The sequence below is a fragment of the Musca autumnalis genome, unplaced genomic scaffold, assembly GCF_047663935.1.
Source record: "Musca autumnalis isolate F117 unplaced genomic scaffold, ASM4766393v1 scaffold_1, whole genome shotgun sequence".
NCBI lineage: Eukaryota > Metazoa > Arthropoda > Insecta > Diptera > Muscidae > Musca > Musca autumnalis.
In genome coordinates, this window is record NW_027411644.1 from 81,767,449 (window position 1) to 81,787,000 (window position 19,552).

The window sequence follows — 19,552 nt, forward strand, 5'->3', positions numbered from 1 at the left end:
CGGTCCACACCGTCGGGTACCTCCCACACAAAATTTTGGAAAAGTTCAGTTTAGGAACATCTCTCGAATCGCTTTGATTTTTGCTTTAGCAACTTGTATTCACTGCCCTCCATACGACGGTATAAGTTTCATCAGGGGCAAGTCCATACTTCCTGAGAAAATAGCCTGAAAGTTGCAAAAAACCCTTATGACACCGTGTGAGGAGGTTGGAGGGCAAAATAACTCTCGAACAGGTCTGCCGATTCGGTCCAAAGTTTGGCCTTAGTAATATTTTGTCCAAACATAGTTTAAGTTCGAAGATAAACCATATCGGTCCACTCCTTCAGGTACCCCACAAAGGTTCAAAAATGTTCGGAAAAATTGTGCGTACGATAACTCTTGAAGAGAGTGGCCGAATTGGTCCATACTTTACACATCCTAATATATCTACCAGATATAGATCAGGTTCAAATATGGACTATATTTGTCCACTCCATCCGGTACCTCCCACTCAAAATTTCGGATACATGTTCACTTTAAGACCTGCTTTCGAATCACTTTGATTTTTGTTGAAGCAACTTGCATTCGCTGCCTCAATTGCGATGGTAAAAGTTGTTTCAGGGGCAAGTTCATACTTCTTGAGCAAACATCCCTGAAGTTCTAAAAAACCCCTATGGTACCATATATAGTGGCTGGACATCCATTCTTTTTAGTATCTCCTCCGCAAAACTTTTGATATTAAATCCTAATCAACATTTTTGTCAGTTCAAACGCCCAAAATTCTTAAAACTCCCTAAATACATGCGTTTTTTGGAAAAAAAAATTGTTTCAATATACACAGGGTGAGGGTATATCTCTGTCGGCAAAGCCGACTGATACTTTTTTACTTGTTGATGCTAAGTTTTCAGACAGACAGATGGACGGACGTTGTTCAATCGACACCAAATTGTTTGAAACACATTTCGTCCAAACATACTTGGGGTCTAAAACCATTATTTCGATGAGACACATTTTTCCCGTATGAAAGTGTATATACCCTCGTTAGCATAAATGCTGAGGGTATAAAAATACCGAAAATTAGGAGATATCGTCCTATGGGGGCTATATGAGGGTGTGGACGTATACGGACAAATTTCAGGTGCAAAGATGTATATCCTTAACGAAGACTAACTACAAAATTTCAGTCATTTAGTTGGGATATTGAGGTCAAAACCTTCAAAATACCGCAAATCAGGAGGTACCGTTCTATGGGGGCTATATGAAGACGCGGACCTATACCGACAAGTTTCAGGTGGAAAGTTGTATACCCTCAACGAAGACTAAATACCAAATTTTAGTCTTTTCGGTGGGATATTGAGGTCACAACCTTCAAAATACCGAAAATCGGAAGGTACCGTTCTATGGGGGCTATATGAAGACGTGTACCTATACCGACACATTTCATATGCGTTTAATACCCCAAATGAAGACCAAATACTAAATTTCAGCCATTTCGGTGGAATATTGAGGCCACAACCTTCAAAATACCGAAAATAGAAAATGACCGTTCTATGGGGGCTATACTAAGGCGTGGATCTGTACTGACAAGTTTTTGGCGGAAAGTTTTATACCCCCAACGAAGACTAAATACCAAATATCAGCCATTTCTGAGGAATATTGAGGCCAACACCTTCAAAACACCGAAAATCTGGAGGTAAGTTATATGGGGGCCATATAAAGGCCACCAAAAGGAACGTTTCATACCCCAAATATATATCGAGGCTAAAACCTTCAAAATGCCGAAACTCGGGAGATATCGTCCTATGGGGGCTCTATCAAAACGTGGACTTATATATATATTTATGGTAGAAATGTTTCTTAGCCTCTGGAAACACAAAATACAAAGTTAAAACCGATTCTGTGGTCAAATGGGACTAATACATTCAAAATATCTTAAAGTGCCGCGTTCTATATATGGGGCGTTATATGTGGGCTATACCAAAACATGGACCTATATAAAAAAACTTTGATAGAAATGTTTTTTAGCCTCTGGAAACACAAAATACCAAATTACAACCGATTCGGTGATAAAATGGGACAAGTATCTTACAAATTCCCTAAAACGACGACGCGTCACGCGTCAATTTGTATGGGGGCTATACGAAAACGTGGACCTACATAGCCCGCTTTCAATACCAAAAGTCCTACGTATATATAATAGATTTAACCAAAATTTCATCCTACTTCAATCCGTTCGGACGTTAGAATGATTTCCACAGTCGGACGGACATGGCTATATCGATGTAGAATTGCACGCTGATCAAGAATATATATAGTTTGTGGGGTCTACAATGATTATTTCGAGTAGTTACAAACGGAATGACAAACTTTATATACCCACCCATCTTAATTAAAATGGAATAATTACCCAGCAAAATTTGAAGGAATGGGTTCCATGTGATGACGTGATTTTATGGCATCTTTTGCGCTGGTTCAAACGAGGTCGTGAAAGATCCGATCTTTTCATTACCATTTGAACCAATGCAAAGGAAGTCGTGAAAAGTCGGATCTTTTCATCAGCATTTGAACCCATGCAAAGGAAGTGGTGAAACATCCGATCTTTTCATCAGCATTTGAACCCATTCCATCGATCCAATAGAGATGAATTTTGTGTTTTTATTTATACAAATTTTCTAAATATATAAGTTTAATTATTTAAAATAGGCTTGATGTTGTCGGAGACTCGAAACCACAACCAACGTTGTTAAAACCCTCGTCGTAATGATAATGTCATTGCAATGGGTTGGTGAAAATGACATGCCAAAGCTTTGGTGAAAATGACATGACAAAGCATTGGTGTAAATGACATGCTTTGGATCCAAAAATGAATAGCATCTTTTGGGGTCCACGCTCATATAAAATTCATCGATGAAGATGCTAAAAAGATGACATGCCAGATCACTTGCACCTATGATTGAATGGCATCTTTGGCATCGAACATTTTGCTGAGTAATTTCCTTTCAAACATTTTTCGACCATGGATACCCTAAATGCCTAAATTACCCAATCTAATCTTAAAAATGTGTTCAGCCAGATGAATGGTACCGCCTATGGGGCTACATCAATGTGTCTACCTATCTTTACAATTTTTCGTTGAAAAATTGTATAACTGCAGGGAACCTCAAAAGTCAAATTACGGGTAGTTCCGTCAAACAATGTACCTAAGACCCTCAAAACACCGAAAATCTGGAGGTACCGTTATATAGGAGCTATACCAAAACATGGACCTATGTTGGCGATTTTTTGTGGAGAAGTTTCGTAACCCCTTAGACCCTAAAATGTCAAATTACAGCTACTTCGGTTAGCTCGTTTAAAAATTGTAGCTAAAATCCTCAAAATGTCGAAAATCGGGAGGTACAGTATTATAGGGGCTATTCCAAAACATAGACCTATGTTGACGATTTTTGTGGAGAAGTTTAGTGACCACTGAGAACCTCAAATGTCAAATTACAGCTAGTTTGGTTAAAAATTTAAGCTAAAATCCTCAAAATACCGAAAATCGGGAGGTACCGTTACCTATTACCATAATTTTTGGAATATAAGATTGCTGATCACTAAGAACCCTAAATGTCAAATTAAAGGTAATTCGGTTAGAAAATGTGAGTAAAAACGTCAAAATACCTGGTAACGGGACTATAGCAAGACGTTGACCGATATAGCCCTTCATCGAACTTGATCTGCCTGCAAACAATAAACGCATCTTCCCAAAATTTCAGCGTCCTATCTCGTTTTTGTGGATGCTAGTGATTACCATAGACGGAAGGACGGTCGGACAGACGTGCATATATCGACTCAGAATTGTACCCTGATCAAGAATATATATGTCACCAATATTTTTGAAAATTTAACATAGCTGAAGCCAAGGTTTACCCTTTTATAGGCCTTAAAAGATAATTTGCGTGGAAGCTGTGGCTATGTTTATGTTAAAAAATGGGTTGAAGCCAACATGTCTCTTTTTGTTTTCTCTCGATTTGTGAGTAAACCACACTTCTCTCGATTTTCCTGTCAAAGTAAAAGTAGAAGCAAACTAAATAAGGATCATCTCACTAATGTATTACTTTTCAAAATTTGAACTGCTTCCACCACTAAATGATGCTGACATTTTGAAGCCAGATTTACAGTGTTTTTTGAAATTTTCTTCTAATTTCATTCCGCAAACAGGTTTTTCAAAAAATCATATATAGGATTGTAGTACTTGCGATTCTGAGTTATTCCGTCTACTAAAACGCGAGATACGAGAAATTCTAAAGTAGGAAATTCACCTAAAATTGTTTTTGAAAATATCGCGTATTTTATCGCGTTTTCTGCGGGTCGTTTTCACTGCAATGATAAAACTAGTGCAGCATCTTCGTTTTAGCGGAAACAGAGATTTGAAAACTTCACTGAAAAGGGAGCTACATTCATTTTATCCCAAAAAATAGTGTGTGATGCTACATCTACGGTTCTTGATTGATCGCCTTGAAATAGATATATATAGATGTAGATTTTCATGGTGGACACTGAAATCGGATGCGGACAAAAATTGTATGCATTTTGCGCAAATTAGCGATATTTTATAGGTTTTTTAATGCTAAGATGCAGCCGATGTTACATCTTAGCGTCAAAATTAAATTTCGAAAAATGTATGCAACTTAATAGATATGGTCTTGCTGTACACGAAAATCACATGCGGACGAAATGATTTTAATAATTACGCGATTTATACGTATTTTAAAATTCATATAAATTAAAATGGGTTATTTGACCTATATTTCCATTTCAGAAGCTTTGAGATATATCCCCATCAACTCAATTAACTTCCCTAATGGGAAAGCTTCAATATGAATGTCAATAAAGCCAAATCCGTCTATTTTATTGGGAGATTTAAGCAAAATGAAGGAAGTATTCCAATAGATTTTTACAATATTTTTTACTACATAATGCATGTGAAAAAATATTTTTTCAAACAAAAAATTATTTTTTTGACCAAAATATGTGCTTATTTTGGTTGTAACATCGAAACTGTAACACCAATCTGTATGATTTTAGTCTCATTTGATTCGACGTGAAGTTTTGATCCACAACAAATTTTTATGTAATTTTATGACCACTAAATGGGCCTTAATTTTGAAAAAAAGTTGACTTACAGTCAATAATTTTTCAATTTTATGTACATTCCGCGAATTCTGTGCAACATTTTGCAGGTATTATGCAATCTACTCGCTGAAGTCACTTCGAGAGAACTTTTTTGTAACAATTGTGCTCATTAAAATAATTAGCGTTTTTATGATATTAATTTTCTTAAAAAGCGAAATAAAAGCGCAATATCTTTTGTCCGCAACAACCAAAAATTGGCTCGCGACCAGATTCGTACTGGGAATTTTTTTCTTAACCTACATATCAAAAATCGTTGATGTAGCGCGAAAAAAATTTATCCTTTTTTTCTGAAATGGAATATGAAATAATTGACAATATTCGTGATATATACCTTATATTATGAACCAATATGAAATAACTAGTTTTCTTTTTGATACGAAATTACAACTGGGAAACCCAAATACATAATTTTAGCGAATTAGGTCAGCTTAAAACTTCAACATACCTGAAATCGGGTACCTCCCTATATATATATATGGATGCTAAATTATGGACTTGAGTTGAAAATTTTTGGTGGAGATATTTTGTGATAATGTTAAATGTTAAATTACATATAGCTAAAATCTGCAGAATAACGAAAGGAGGTACCGTTATATTTGGGCTATGTTGACAATTTTTGGTTAAGAAGTCTTCTGACCACTCAGAACTTCAAACCAGCAAAATATCCTCAAATGGTAAACTCAGGTGGTGTAGTTATATGGGGTCTTTACCAAAACATTACAAAATTTCACCATTTTTGGTGAAGACGTTTTGTGACGTAGGGATGAAAGATACCAAGCAAAGGTCCTTTAACATGGCAAAGCCCAGGTTTTATCTTGGTCCCTCTTTCATCACAAGTGGACACCGACCTCCCCGTGGTGTCACCCGGGGAGCTCCCTTTAACACCCGTTAAAGGTAGTGAGCTAACATATAATATACAATATTTTTTGTTATTTTAGTACTGTTCGTACCTCTTTAGTTCGAATTTCAAAAAGATTAGCAGTATCTCACCCTTACATATTAACAGCGAGACCAACTTTGCACACCAATACTCACCCTAAATCCAAAGAATACAGATTCCAGCACTGTCTCTACGCCCAACAACAAATAGAGTGCCATTAAGTACTCTTCGTACCCATAAGTACGATTTTCCAAAACTACCTCAATCCTTCACTTCAACAGTAACCATAATTCCAAAAAAGAGGATTCCAGCGCAATCGGTGCACTCAAATACAAATTGTACCATTTCGTATATTTCGTGCCCATAAGAACGAATTTCAAAAGCTACCTCCACGTCTCAATCCTACACTCAAACCGTAGTCATACAAAATTCCAGGATTCCAGCTTTATCCGCTCCCTCAAATACCCACTGTACCAAATTTAGTACTTTTTGTACTCTAAGTACGATTTTTCAAAACTCCTTAGTTCTACACTCTAACAGTAATGCCCAATTTCAGGATTCCAGCTCTATCCGTTCACCCAAATCCAATTTGTACTATATTTAGTCCCATTTAGCACTGTTCGAACACATAAGTACGAATTTCCAAAACTACCTCAATCCTATACTTCAACAGTAATCTCAATTACGAATTCAGGATACCGGCTCTATCAGTTCACTCAAATCCCCATCGAACCAAAATTTGTACCATTTAGTACTTTGGTACATCTTTTTTACTCTTCATCAAGAGGAATCAATCTCTGTCCGTTCACCCAAATACAAATTGTACTAAATTTACTACCACTTAGTACTGTTCGTACACATAAGTACGAATTTCCAAAACTTCCTCAATCCTACACTCCACCAGTAATCTCAATTCCAAATTTCGAGATTCCAACTCTCTCTGTTCACCCAAATCGTAATTGTGCCAAATTTAGTACCATTTAGTAATTTTCGTACCCATAAGTACGAATTTTCAAAACTTCCATTGTACTCTCTAACATCAGCCTTAATTAAAATTGCAGGATTTCAGCTCTATCCGTTCCCCTAACTCTTATTGTACCAAATTTAGTATCAATTCAGGATTCCAGCTCCATCAGTTCGCCCAAATTGTAATTGTACCAAATTTAGTACAATTTAGTACTTTTCGTATCCATAAGTACGAATTTTCAAAACTACTTTCATGCTACCCTCCAACTGTAGCCATAATTCAAAATTTCAGGATTCCAGCACTATCCGTTCGCCCAAATCGTAATTGTACCAAATTTAGTACCACTTAGTACTTTTCGTACCCATAAGTACGAATATTCAAAACTACTTCCGTTCTACTCTCCAAGAGTAGCCTTAGTTCAAAATTTCAGGATTCCAGCTCCAGCGTTCGTCCAAATCGTAGTTGTACCAAATTTAGTATCATTTAGTACTTTTCGTACCCATATGTACGAATTTTCAAAACTACTTCCATTCTACTCTCTAACATCAGCCTTAATTCAAATTTCAGAATTCCAGCTCTATCCGTTCGCCCAAATCGTAATTGTACCAAATTTAGTACCATTTAGTAGTTTTCATACCCATAAGTACGAATTTTCAAAACTACTTTCGTTCCAGCAGTAGCCTAAGTTCAAAATGTCAGGATTCCAGTTCCATCCGTTCGCCCACATCGTAATTATACCAAATTTAGTACAATATAGTACTTTTCGAACCCATAAGTACGAATTTTCAAAACTAGTTCCATTCTACCCTCCAACTGTATCCTAACGAATATTCAAAACTACTTCCGTTCTACTCTCCAAGAGTAGCCTTAGTTCAAAATTTCAGGATTCCAGCTCCAGCGTTCGTCCAAATCGTAGTTGTACCAAATTTAGTATCATTTAGTACTTTTCGTACCCATATGTACGAATTTTCAAAACTACTTCCATTCTACTCTCTAACATCAGCCTTAATTCAAATTTCAGAATTCCAGCTCTATCCGTTCGCCCAAATCGTAATTGTACCAAATTTAGTACCATTTAGTAGTTTTCATACCCATAAGTACGAATTTTCAAAACTACTTTCGTTCCAGCAGTAGCCTAAGTTCAAAATGTCAGGATTCCAGTTCCATCCGTTCGCCCACATCGTAATTATACCAAATTTAGTACAATATAGTACTTTTCGAACCCATAAGTACGAATTTTCAAAACTAGTTCCATTCTACCCTCCAACTGTATCCTTAATTAAAAATTTCAGTATTCCAGCTCTATCCGTTCGCTTAAATCGTAATTGTACCAAATGTAGTATCATTTAGTACTTTTCGTACCCATAAGTACGAATTTTCAATACTACTTCCATTCTACTCTCCAACAGTAGCCTTGGTTCAAAATTTCAGGATTCCAGCTCTATCCGTTCGCCCAAATCGTAATTGTACCAAATTTAGTACCATTTAGTACTTTTCGTACCCATGAGTACGAATTTTCAAAACTACTTCCATCTTACCCTCCAACTGCAGCCTTAATTCAAAATGTCAGGATACCAGCTCTATCCGCTCAGCCTAAATCCAAATTGTACAAAATTTAGTACCATTTAGTACTTGTCGTACCCATAAGTACGAATTTTCAAAACTGATTCCATTCTACTCTCTAACAACGGCCTTAATTCAAATTTCATAATTCCAGCTCTATCCGTTCGCCCAAATCATAATTGTACCACATTTAGTACCATTTAGTACTTTTCGTACCCATATGTACGAATTTTCAAAACTACTTCCATTTTACTCTCCAACAGTAGCCTTAGTTCAAAATTTCAGGATTCCAACTCTATCCCTTCGCCCAAATCATAATTGTACCAAATTTAGTACCATTTAGTACTTTTCGTACACATGTGTACACTTTTCCAAAACCACCTCCTCATGTCAACCGTACCTTTTAACCTTGATTCTCACACCAAATTTCAACCTTTAACCTTTATCCGTTCACAAAATACGAATTGGCACCAAATTTAGTACATTTTAGTACTTTTCGTACACTTATAGTTCGAATTTCTAAAAACGTTTTAGTACATCTTTCCTACAATCCATCAGTGACCTTCATTCCAAATTTCAAAGTTCTAGCTCTACCGGTTCGCCAAATACAAACGGTACCCTATTTAGTACCATTTAGTACTTTTCGTACCCTTCCAGTTCGAATTTCCAAAAACCCACTCTTTCTGACCCCTTCGGACCAAGAGTTATCCACACCCAAAATTTCAGGATTCAAGCTTCAGCCGTTTCGTCTGGGCGTTGATGAATCATTAAGTCAGTCAGTCAGTCAATCAATCACTTTACTCTTTTATTAATATAGATGTGCAGTTTACGCATTTGCAGATTTACTTGAAAAGTACAAGGCCGACATTACAACCATATAGGAAATACCATGGATTGGGAAAGGCGTCACAACATGACATAAAGAATGAGTTTGGATTTGTAGATGATCGGAAGTTAAAAAATCTGGTCTCCACCTTCGCTCCAGTGCTACAATTTAAATAAAAGTAAAATTCTTCAACATTAGATGACATTTACCCTCCATATTATTGTGGAAGGTATAAAACGGAGAGAGAGGAGAAAGTCTTTTCCGAAGGAAAAAGAGAGAAATGTAAAACGAGCTATACAGGAGCCATAATGAAGTCAAAGCGTGAAACATCAAACTGTAGGCATTGGTACAGGCACATCCTCCCGTAGAGACCAGCAAGGTAATTTGGTACAGATACAGATAGTGAGTTCAGGATATGGAAAGAGTATTTTTCCAAACTGTTGGTAATCAATAGTAGCGAAGACGACGAAGATACCTGCAAGACCAATCCCAGAAGATGGTATAGTATGTATACCGCCTAACCGGCTAAATAACATTAAGGCAGCAGGAGCCGATTGCTTATTCATCAGCTAGTTAGCACCGTCTGGCAGGGAGAACGAGTACCCGACGATTGGAACCTCAGCATCCTGTGCCCTGTCTACAAGAAATGAGATAAGACTGTATGCTCTGACTATAGGGGCATAAGTCTTCTCCCTATTGCATACAAGATAGTGTCAGAGATACTGAACGACTAAAGACTATGGTCAATAAAATAATTGGGCCATACCTGGGCTTTAGACCTGGCAAATACACCATTGACCAGATATTTACCCTGCCACAAATCCAGATCGACACCTACCACCTTTTTGTCGATTGTAAAGCAGCCTTCGCGACATGTAGACTAGACTGGTTTTAATTCAAAGGGCACCCAGTGGCACGTGTAAAGATATTCCGATTGTGCTCAAACTTTGGCAATCGTAATTTTTAACAAAACTAAACATTTTAGGAGGGTGCCGCATAAAAAAATTCGACATCGATTTTTTAAAACCACTCTAATGTAGACATCAATGGGATATAATGGATGTAGTAAGTGTGTACAATTCCAAGACTGCCTCGCCTTTAGTAGTACTGCGATAGAAGTTATGGTGTTGGTTGCTGCGCCAGAACATCTCACAGCGTGTCTCAAATTCTTCGTCGACTTCGCACCTTACACACCACGTTGTTGTTCAGCGCCCAGGAAAAACATGATTAATTTAATTAAACTGTAACCGTCTCGGCATAAGGTCAAGGAGATTGTGGATAGATTTTCCAGGAAACATTTAAATTAGGACCAGTTCTCGAATCGCTTTGATTTTCGATGTAACAACTTGTATTCACTGTCCCCCATTACGATGGTACAAGTATCATCAGGGGCAAATCCATACTTCCTGAGAAACTAGCCTGAAAGTTGCAAAAAAACCCTATGACACCGTGTGTAGGGGTTGGAGCGCAAGATAACTGTCGAACAGATCTCTCGCGGTCCAAAAGTTAAAAAATGTTCGAAAAAAAACTCTTGAAGGGAGTGACCGATTTGGTCCATATTTTACACGTCCTAATATGTCTAACAGATATAGATCAGGTTCTTATATGAACTATATTTGTCCGATCCTTTGGGTACCTACCACACAAAATTTCAGATCAGTTCACTTTAAGGCCTGCTCTGGTCTTGTTTACAGCGATATTATGTTTTCTGTGGACAAGTCCATGCTCCCCAACATATTGGTCCAAAATCTCTAAGTTATACGGTGATCAACTGAAATGATCGAAAAGAAATGACTCCCAAAATAAAATCCACTTCCGAAACAGTTTTGAGCTTTAATCCAAATATATTTTTATCAACAAGTTTTTACGTCGAAAAAGAACCACACAATCTGAAAATCCCCTAACATAATTATTGGAAAAAGGATTTAGGTACCGTAGCCGTTATTCAATTCGATATTGTCAACTGATGAATATTTAGATTCACACAGGCTCAGGGTATTATTGTTAAATATATTTCTGACCTAATTTAAGCATTTGGGGTATCCGTGGATATAAGATATATCCACCTAAAATTGTGGAAAGAAAACTAAATAGACTTACCGCCTGTTCATGTATGTCGCGCGGAAACCTGTACGAAAGGAAAGCACTCACGCACTTCCGTCTAAAAATGCGTTCATGTATTTCGCAAACTATTGTGCGACTGCCGTTACGTATCCTATGCGAAATACTACTAATTTGAATGTACATTTGTACAACTATGTTCCATAAATGAGAGACAAATGAGAAATGAAAACAAAATCCACATATACATACAAACATTGGAATATCCCCACCACCCAAAAATGGCAAATAAAATAACCTATAGCTTGCTTTTCTCACTGGAAAAGGGCGTCCCTGCCTATCATGTCAATTCACTAGTTACAGGTAATGCGGTGTGTAATATATTGACTATTTTATAGACTACCGATGGATAGTGTAATCGACAATGTTTCTCTCTTGTAATCTCTTTTCAACATTATTTCTCTTTTTGAAAACAAAATAGAATTAAATGTATTGTCATTTTGTATAAAATTTATTTTTTATTCTGAATTAAAAAAAAAGTTTTTTGGTGCGTTTGATGTGCAAAAACTTATTGTTAAATAAAGATGTAACAAACATGTTATTGGGCTAAATTAAAAAAGGATGAATATTTTTAGAAGAATATTTGGTAAGTATAGATACTTTTTGGGACAATACATTGTTTAATTATCTCATTAAACATTTATGCATTTTATTTCAGGTACATCTGAATTATCTGAAGCACACTTGAGATGCACATTCCCAGGACCAAACAAACATAAGCAACATAAGTCCCAGTATCAAGGATTCACGCATAAGTTTCAATATCAAGGAATTTAAAGATTAACATTAAATTGCCCTTTATAATATATGTATGTACGGATGTATGTTTATCTACGTCATGTAATTAAAAAAGCGTGGTTAGCGCATATTCGAAATATACTGATTAACTGTTATAATTGTGTTGTTCAAACTGGTATTCTGATTACAACTTACTAGTGATTTGGGCTATCATTTCTGACCACCGAATTGACTGGTTACTGGTAATGCACTGAGGAGACAATTGCCTTTCACATGACTATCGAATTGGGTGGTTACTGGTAATGCAGTGGAGGGACAATAGACCCCTTCCTATGACATCCCCATGTTAAATTCACCAGTCTATAGCATTGCGAGTAGATTGGGTGGTAACTAGGGGTGTTTACCAGTAGCCAGCAAAATTGCTAGTTATTCCCTAGTTACCCGAACAACTGGGATGTGTGATTTGTTTTGTTTGAAAAATAAAATGTGTCGGTATTTTGAATTATTTTATTGATTTCTTCAAAATAATGTATGAAACGGCCATTAATACGTGTCTATAAAATTTTTATTTTGTTTCAAGAATGTGTTGTATAAATTTGTTTTAAGATTTTCGGTGTTATTCGCGAGTTTACGTTCTACACGGCAGCTACAAAACAAGTGAGTGATTTTGACATTCTCTTTCTATAAGAGACAGCCCTTTCGAAATACATAAACCCAAATTTAATGGAAAAGTGTACGTTTACGTGTTATTTCGTATGGCTTGTCGGTCGCATAGATTTTCGTTTCGAAGGCGTTTACATGAACAGAAAATGATTTTTTTCCACTTCCGAAGCGCAAAAAACCTTTCGGTCGACATACATGAACAGGCTGTTAGTGTCCGTAGACAGATATCAGACTCATTGACCCATTTCGAACAATTTAAAGTCGATTGATTGAAGCGATAACTCTCGAAGAGTGTAACAGAGTTGTTCCAAACTTCATATCGTAATATTCCTTCCAAACTTATTTCAAGTTCGTGGATAAACAATTTCCGTCCTTTGGGTCCTTTTATAATGTCCTCGATAAAAATGGATTTTGAGAAAATATTGTTAAAGGGTTCTCACAGGGTGAATTTTCTTTAAATATTTGTGAAAAGTCATCGACAAGGCAGATTTTTGTTTTAATATTATTGAAAGATACTCAACAAGCGTAGACTTTTTTAAAAATATTTCTTTGATGTCCTCGATAAAAGCGGATTTTTGAGAAAATATTTTTGAAGGGTCCTCACAGGGTGGATTTTCTTTAAATATTTGTGAAAGGTCATCGACAAGGCGGATTTTTGTTTAAATATTATTGAAAGAAACTCAACAATCGTGGGGGTTTTTTTTGAAAATATTTTTCCGATGTCCTGGATAAAAGTGGATTTTTGAGAAAATATTTTTGAAGGGTCCACACAAGTGTGGAATTTTGTTTAAATACTTTTGAAAGGTCACCGAAAGCGTAATTTTCTGATATATTTTTGAAAGATTTTCAACAAGCGGAAATTTTTGTGAAAATATTTTTGAAAAGTCCTCAACAACCGTGGATTTTACTTTGAATATTTTTGAAAGGTAATCGAAAAATATTTTTGAAACGTCTTCAACAAGCGTGAATTTTTGGGATTATTCTTAGAGATCCTCAACAAACATGGATTTTTGTGAATATATTTTTGAAAGATTTTAAACAAGCGTGGGTTTTTATGAAAATACTTTTGAGAAGGTCCTCAAAAAAACCTGGATTTTTGTGAAAATATTTTTGAAAGGGTGCATTTTTGTGAAAATATTTTTGCAATGTCCTCGACAAAAGTTGAGTTTTGAGATAATATTTTTGAAGGGTCCTCCCAAGTGTGGAATTTTGTTTAAATACTTTTGAAAAATCACCGACAATGCGTATTTGTGTGAAAATATTTTTAAAATGTTTTCAAAAAGCTGGGATTTTTGTAAAAATATTATTCAAATGTCCTAGATAAAATATTTTAAAGGTCTTCAACAAGCGTGCATTTTTATGAAAATATTTTAAAAGGTCCTCAATAAGCGTAGATTTTTGTAAATATGATTAAGTGTCCTCAACAAGCGTGGATTTTTGTGAAAATAATATTGAAATGTCCTAGATAGAAATAGATTTTTGAGAAAATATTTTTGAAATGTCCTATTTATGAAGGGTACTCAATAAGTGTGGATTTTTGGGATTATGTTTAAATGTCCTTAACAAGCCTGGATTTTTGTGAAATAAAATTGAAACGTTCTAGATAAAAGTCGATTTTTGGGAAAATATTTTTAAAAAGTCCTCAACAAGGGTCCTCAACAACCGTGGACTTTTTAAAACTATTTTTGAAAGGACCTCAACAAGCGAGGATTTTTGTGAAAATATTTTTGAAAGGTCCTAGATAAAATATTTTTGAAGGGTCCTCAAAACGCGTAGGAGTGGATTTTTGTCAAAATAATATTGAAATGTCCTTAATAAAAGTTGAGTTTTGAGAAAATACTTTTGAATATTTTTGAATATTTTCACAAAAAACGCACGCTTGTGAGAGCGTTTTTTGTGAAAATATTTTTCAAATGTCCTAGATAAAATATTTTTGAAGGGTCCTCAAAACGCGTAGGTTTTTGTGAAAAAAATATTGAAATGAATATATTGAGAAAATATTTTTGAAATGTCCTATTTTTGAAGGGTCTTCAATAAGGGTGGATTTTTGGGATTATGTTTAAATGTCCTCAACAAGCGCACAGTAGATCCACCCATTGGCCAAAAATAAAAAAAATGAATGTCAAAACTTTGGTACAACATCTGGCAAATCTGACAGCTATGACATGGACCTTTTTAAAAATGTATTAATTTTTGTTTCATTCGAACGCGATCTTCCTAAGAATAGCTTCAAAAGTCGGAATATTTGACTAATATGTTTTGTTGTGAGTACAACCTATATTTTAAGTGCAAGTAAATATATTCAAAATATCGCGAAACTAATACGTATAGCAAAATATTATAGTGGATTTTAAAGGAGGAGGTAATAGCTTAATTTTCGTTAAAAAATAGTGTTTTAGCGTGTTGTGGAATTCTAGTTAGCTGCATAGTTTCTTTGTGTATTTTGTAATGCCAATTCGATCATATACTTAAATATGACCTAAGGTTTTAGTCATGATGCCCACCAGTGCCAACCTCGGGAATAATTTCCCAAAGTTGTTCATGGGTTTAAGATTATTCAGTATAAAAATCAGCTGCCATCTAGTGCCAGACTATAAATGGTGGGCCGCTGATTAAAGCTGCCCTAGAATAGGGTTTCTATGGATATATTAGCGTATAACTCTGTTATCTGACCACGTACATTAACATAATTGGTATCAGTGGCAAGATGATGAAATGTTCTTCCAAATTTGTCTTGCGTTGGCCGGCACGTACGGAAGAACGCTATAAGATCTATATTAAAATTTTTACCAATTTTCAGACAAAAATGTTGATTTTTTTCATCCGCTCCAAAATCCAACCAATTTTATGTCATTTGTTTATGTCATTTTGTATTAACAGCATAAAACAATTCTTACCGTATACCCACTCCAGAGGGGAAAGGGTGGAGAATGTTACGCTCATGGTTTCTTAAAACACTATTCGCAGCAGCGCATTGGCTTAATTTTTACACTATAAATCCACTGTGAAGCGTGGATTTTTGTGAAAATAATATTGAAACGTTCTAGATAAAAGTTGATTTTTTTTGAAAATAATTTTGTAAAGTCCTCAACAAGCGTGGAGTTTTGCGAACATGTTTTTGAAGGGTCCTCAACAATCGTGGATTACTGTGAATATTATTATAGGTCCTCAACAGATTCACTTTTTGCTGATATGTGTATTATTTTATTGTTGTAAAATAATTTCTTGGTTTACATATGCGGCTACGAGATTTTTTAAATGATTCTGATGAATTCGCATTTAAACGAATTCATCGGTTACGTTTATTCTTGAGCTCTGGTCGTCATAAAATTGGGGAAGAGTTCTTTGTTTCAATACAAAGAACTAAGAGAACTGATGAGTCCAAGTGGCGTTGGACGAAACTAGTATTCTTTGCCTTTCCCGAAATTAAATCAATCCCAGTTTAAATAAAACTTGTTGTTTTAAAAATTAAAAAACAACAAAACCCGAGATTAAGCTGAAAATATTTTACAACAATAAAAAGTCCTCAACAAGTTATTTTTTTGTGAAAATATTTTTGAACTTTTGTGGTAGTAGTGGACTTTTTAAAAATGTTTCTTAAAGGTCCTCAAAAAGCTTCGATTACTGCGAAAGCGTAGATTTTTATGAAAATAATTTAAAATGTCCTCAACAAGCGTGGATCCTTATGACAATTAGTTTTGAAACGTTCTCAACAAGCTCGGGTTCTTCAGAAAATATGTATAGAAGGTCCTGAAGAAGCATAGACTTTTGTGCAAATACTTGTGAAAGAACCTCAATTTTTTTGAAAATATTTTTGAAAGTTCATCAACAAGGGTGGAATTTTGTGAAAATATTTAAATGTCTTCAACAAGCGTGGATTTTTCTGAAAATAACTTTGAAATGTCCTACGTAAAATATTTTTGAAGTGTTCTCAAAAAGCAGGGAATTTCTGAAAATATTGTTGAAAGGTCCTCAAGAAACGTGGATTTTTGTGCATATGTTTAAATGTTAAATTGTGAAAATAATTTTGAAATGTTGTAGATAAAAATGGATTTTTGAGAAAATATTTTTTGAAACTAGTGTCGCTCTACAATCAGGTTCCCACCATTGTAATGTCCTACGATCACACTAAAGGTCGACCCGGTCGAATTTATTTTTTATATCACCCTCCTCCGTATTTAGTAAAGTATATTAAGTATGTCATTCCGTTTGTAACTCCTCAAAATATTCAAAGTTTATAATTTGCAGTTCGATATCGCATTAGGATAGTTTGTCCGTATGTCCGAACGAATTGAAATAGGATAAAAATAGATTTCAGAGGGTAAAAAAATACTCTTGTTTCCTACAAAACTGTTGACGTCCAACATTTATATCTATAAGAACTTAAACTTACCGCATCGATTAACAATTGGCTATAATGACATATCAAATAGACTTGGGCTGTCGATGAGAAAAGAAAGAGAAATAATTTTATGAGAGTATCGGGTTCTGCCCCAATGGTCATTTGAAAGCCAACAAAGCAAATAACAAATGATGAAGCCGAAAAGTTCAGTAGCAAGGGCAAGCTGAAGACATGATTTAATTGTTCGCTTAGTCTGAAAATAGAAAACAATGAAGAATGTATTATCACCAAAAATCGAATTGCCGCGAACTTACTCCATTAAACAATCATGATATTCAATCATATCCATGAGAAATGCCATGTCCTGAGAACGGGCTTTATGCATTTCATTGTCCTTGGCGTTGGCGATTTTAACTTGATAATTTTCCATCACCATCGAGATATAATTGAAATGCATGACGAGTTGATAAACAAAACCACACAACATTATATCACTGGCAATTTGTCCTGTGGCCGAGGTGTAACCAGCAAAGGTGTGCATAAAATACAACAAATAATACGACCAATGACCCTGCCAATCCCACCAAGTGTAGGTATAATAGGGTAATTGTTGTCCAATAACTCGTACGCCCAACCATTTTTCATATAACAAATATTGAGTCACGGCATACAGATTATAAGTCCAAATCAGAATCATATAGAGGAGGGCGAAAGCAATCGTAACCTTGGAACATTGCCTCAGATACAGCGAGACGTTATAGCTTTGCTGCAATTTCAGTTCTTGGGGGAAAAATTTCAGCAGACGTTTAACGAAATTACTCAAAATCGGTTTCTTTAGAAATACGAAAAACATTTTCGATTCTCCCACAGTAACAAAACCGATATAAGAAAGACACATAATGGCTTCCAGAATATTTTCCCCGTGTATAAATGCCAAAGCGACAAAGACAAATTCCATAACCAGTATATAATTCAAATTTATGACTCCGAGGTAAAATACCAAATTAGCGACAAAAGATTTGGATTGTTTTACCTCAACACCCGGTTGATCGTATGGTTCAATGCCAATGGTTTTGTAAAAGAAACTGGCCAATTTAAAAAAGTCATCAAATGTGGCGGCTTTTGGTTTTATTATTTTCATTTTTGCTTTATGATATCCCGACAATAACTAACTTAAATGACTGCTGTAAAGTGCTTTTATGTCCTTTTTATAATGCCTTTATTTATGAGTAGACATTCCATTTTTCAGTTCTTCTTGACCACATAATAGCAATAATTATATGTTTATGGTTCGGTTACAATACAACGCCTTCTATTATAACTTTTCATTAAGCTTTAACGAATTTTTGATTTTTAGAAATTGTTTATTTTAAATTTTGGTGTGGTTGTTTGTTTTGTATATGGGCGTTAAATGATCAACCTTTGTCTAGGTTATATTTGACCACAAACACGCACAGATTTGTTCACCTGGGAAAGGTGGAGGAGCTGTTATGAAATAATATATACTTTTGAATTTCAATATAATTGAAAGGATAACATACTAAAACTTTCTTCTCGACAATCGTGGATTTTTTGTGAAAAAAAATTTTGAAAGGTCCTCAATAAGTATGGATTTTTAGGAAAACAAGCGTAGGTTTTTGTGAAAATAATTTTGAAAGGTCCTTAACAAGCGTTGATTTTTGTGCAGTAGTTTTAATGGTCTGGTATTTTTGTAAAGCGTTGATAGCTGTGGCATTATGTTTGAAATGTCCTCAACGAGCGTTGATTTTTGTAAATATTTTTAAAGGTCCTCAAAAAGCGTGAGTTTTTGGATCTTTGTAGCGTGAATTTTTGTGAAAATATTTTTGAAAGCTCCTCACAAGCGTGGATCTTTGTAAAATATTTTTAAAAGGTCCTCAACAAGGGTGGATTTTGGTAAAAATATTTTTGAAAGGTCCTCAACAAGGGTGGATTTTTGTGAAAATATTTTAAAAAGGTTCTCAACAAGCATGGATTTTTGTGATAATATTTTTGAAAGGTCCTCAACGAAAGTGAGTTTTTGTGAATAATTTTAAAGTTCCTCAGCAAGCGTGGATTTAGGGAAAAAAATTTTAAAATGTCCTCGATAAAAGTAGATTTTTGAAAAAAAATATTTTTAAAAGTTCCTCAACAAACATGGATTTTTGAGAAAATATTATTGAAAAGTCCTCGTCGATTTTTTTGAAAATATTTCTGAAAGACCTCAACAATCGTGCATTTTTGGGAAAATATTTTTGAAAGGTCTTCAGCAAGCGTGGATTTTTATAAAATATTTTTGAA

The 19,552-nt window shown here is 35.1% G+C and overlaps 1 protein-coding gene across 1 annotated transcript in view; it reads right to left on the reverse strand.

The window, feature by feature from the left end:
* Positions 1–18,395, reverse strand: part of LOC141391547 (odorant receptor 85b-like) — a 32,718-nt gene extending 14,323 nt beyond the window's left edge. The window contains exons 1-2 of the mRNA XM_073964453.1: positions 17,569–18,395; positions 17,306–17,507 (exon numbers count right to left, since the gene is read on the reverse strand). Of these exons, the coding sequence (XP_073820554.1) occupies positions 17,306–17,507; positions 17,569–18,395 (1,029 nt within the window). The remainder of the gene's footprint in view (positions 1–17,305; positions 17,508–17,568) is intronic.
* Between the last annotated feature and the right edge of the window lie 1,157 nt (positions 18,396–19,552).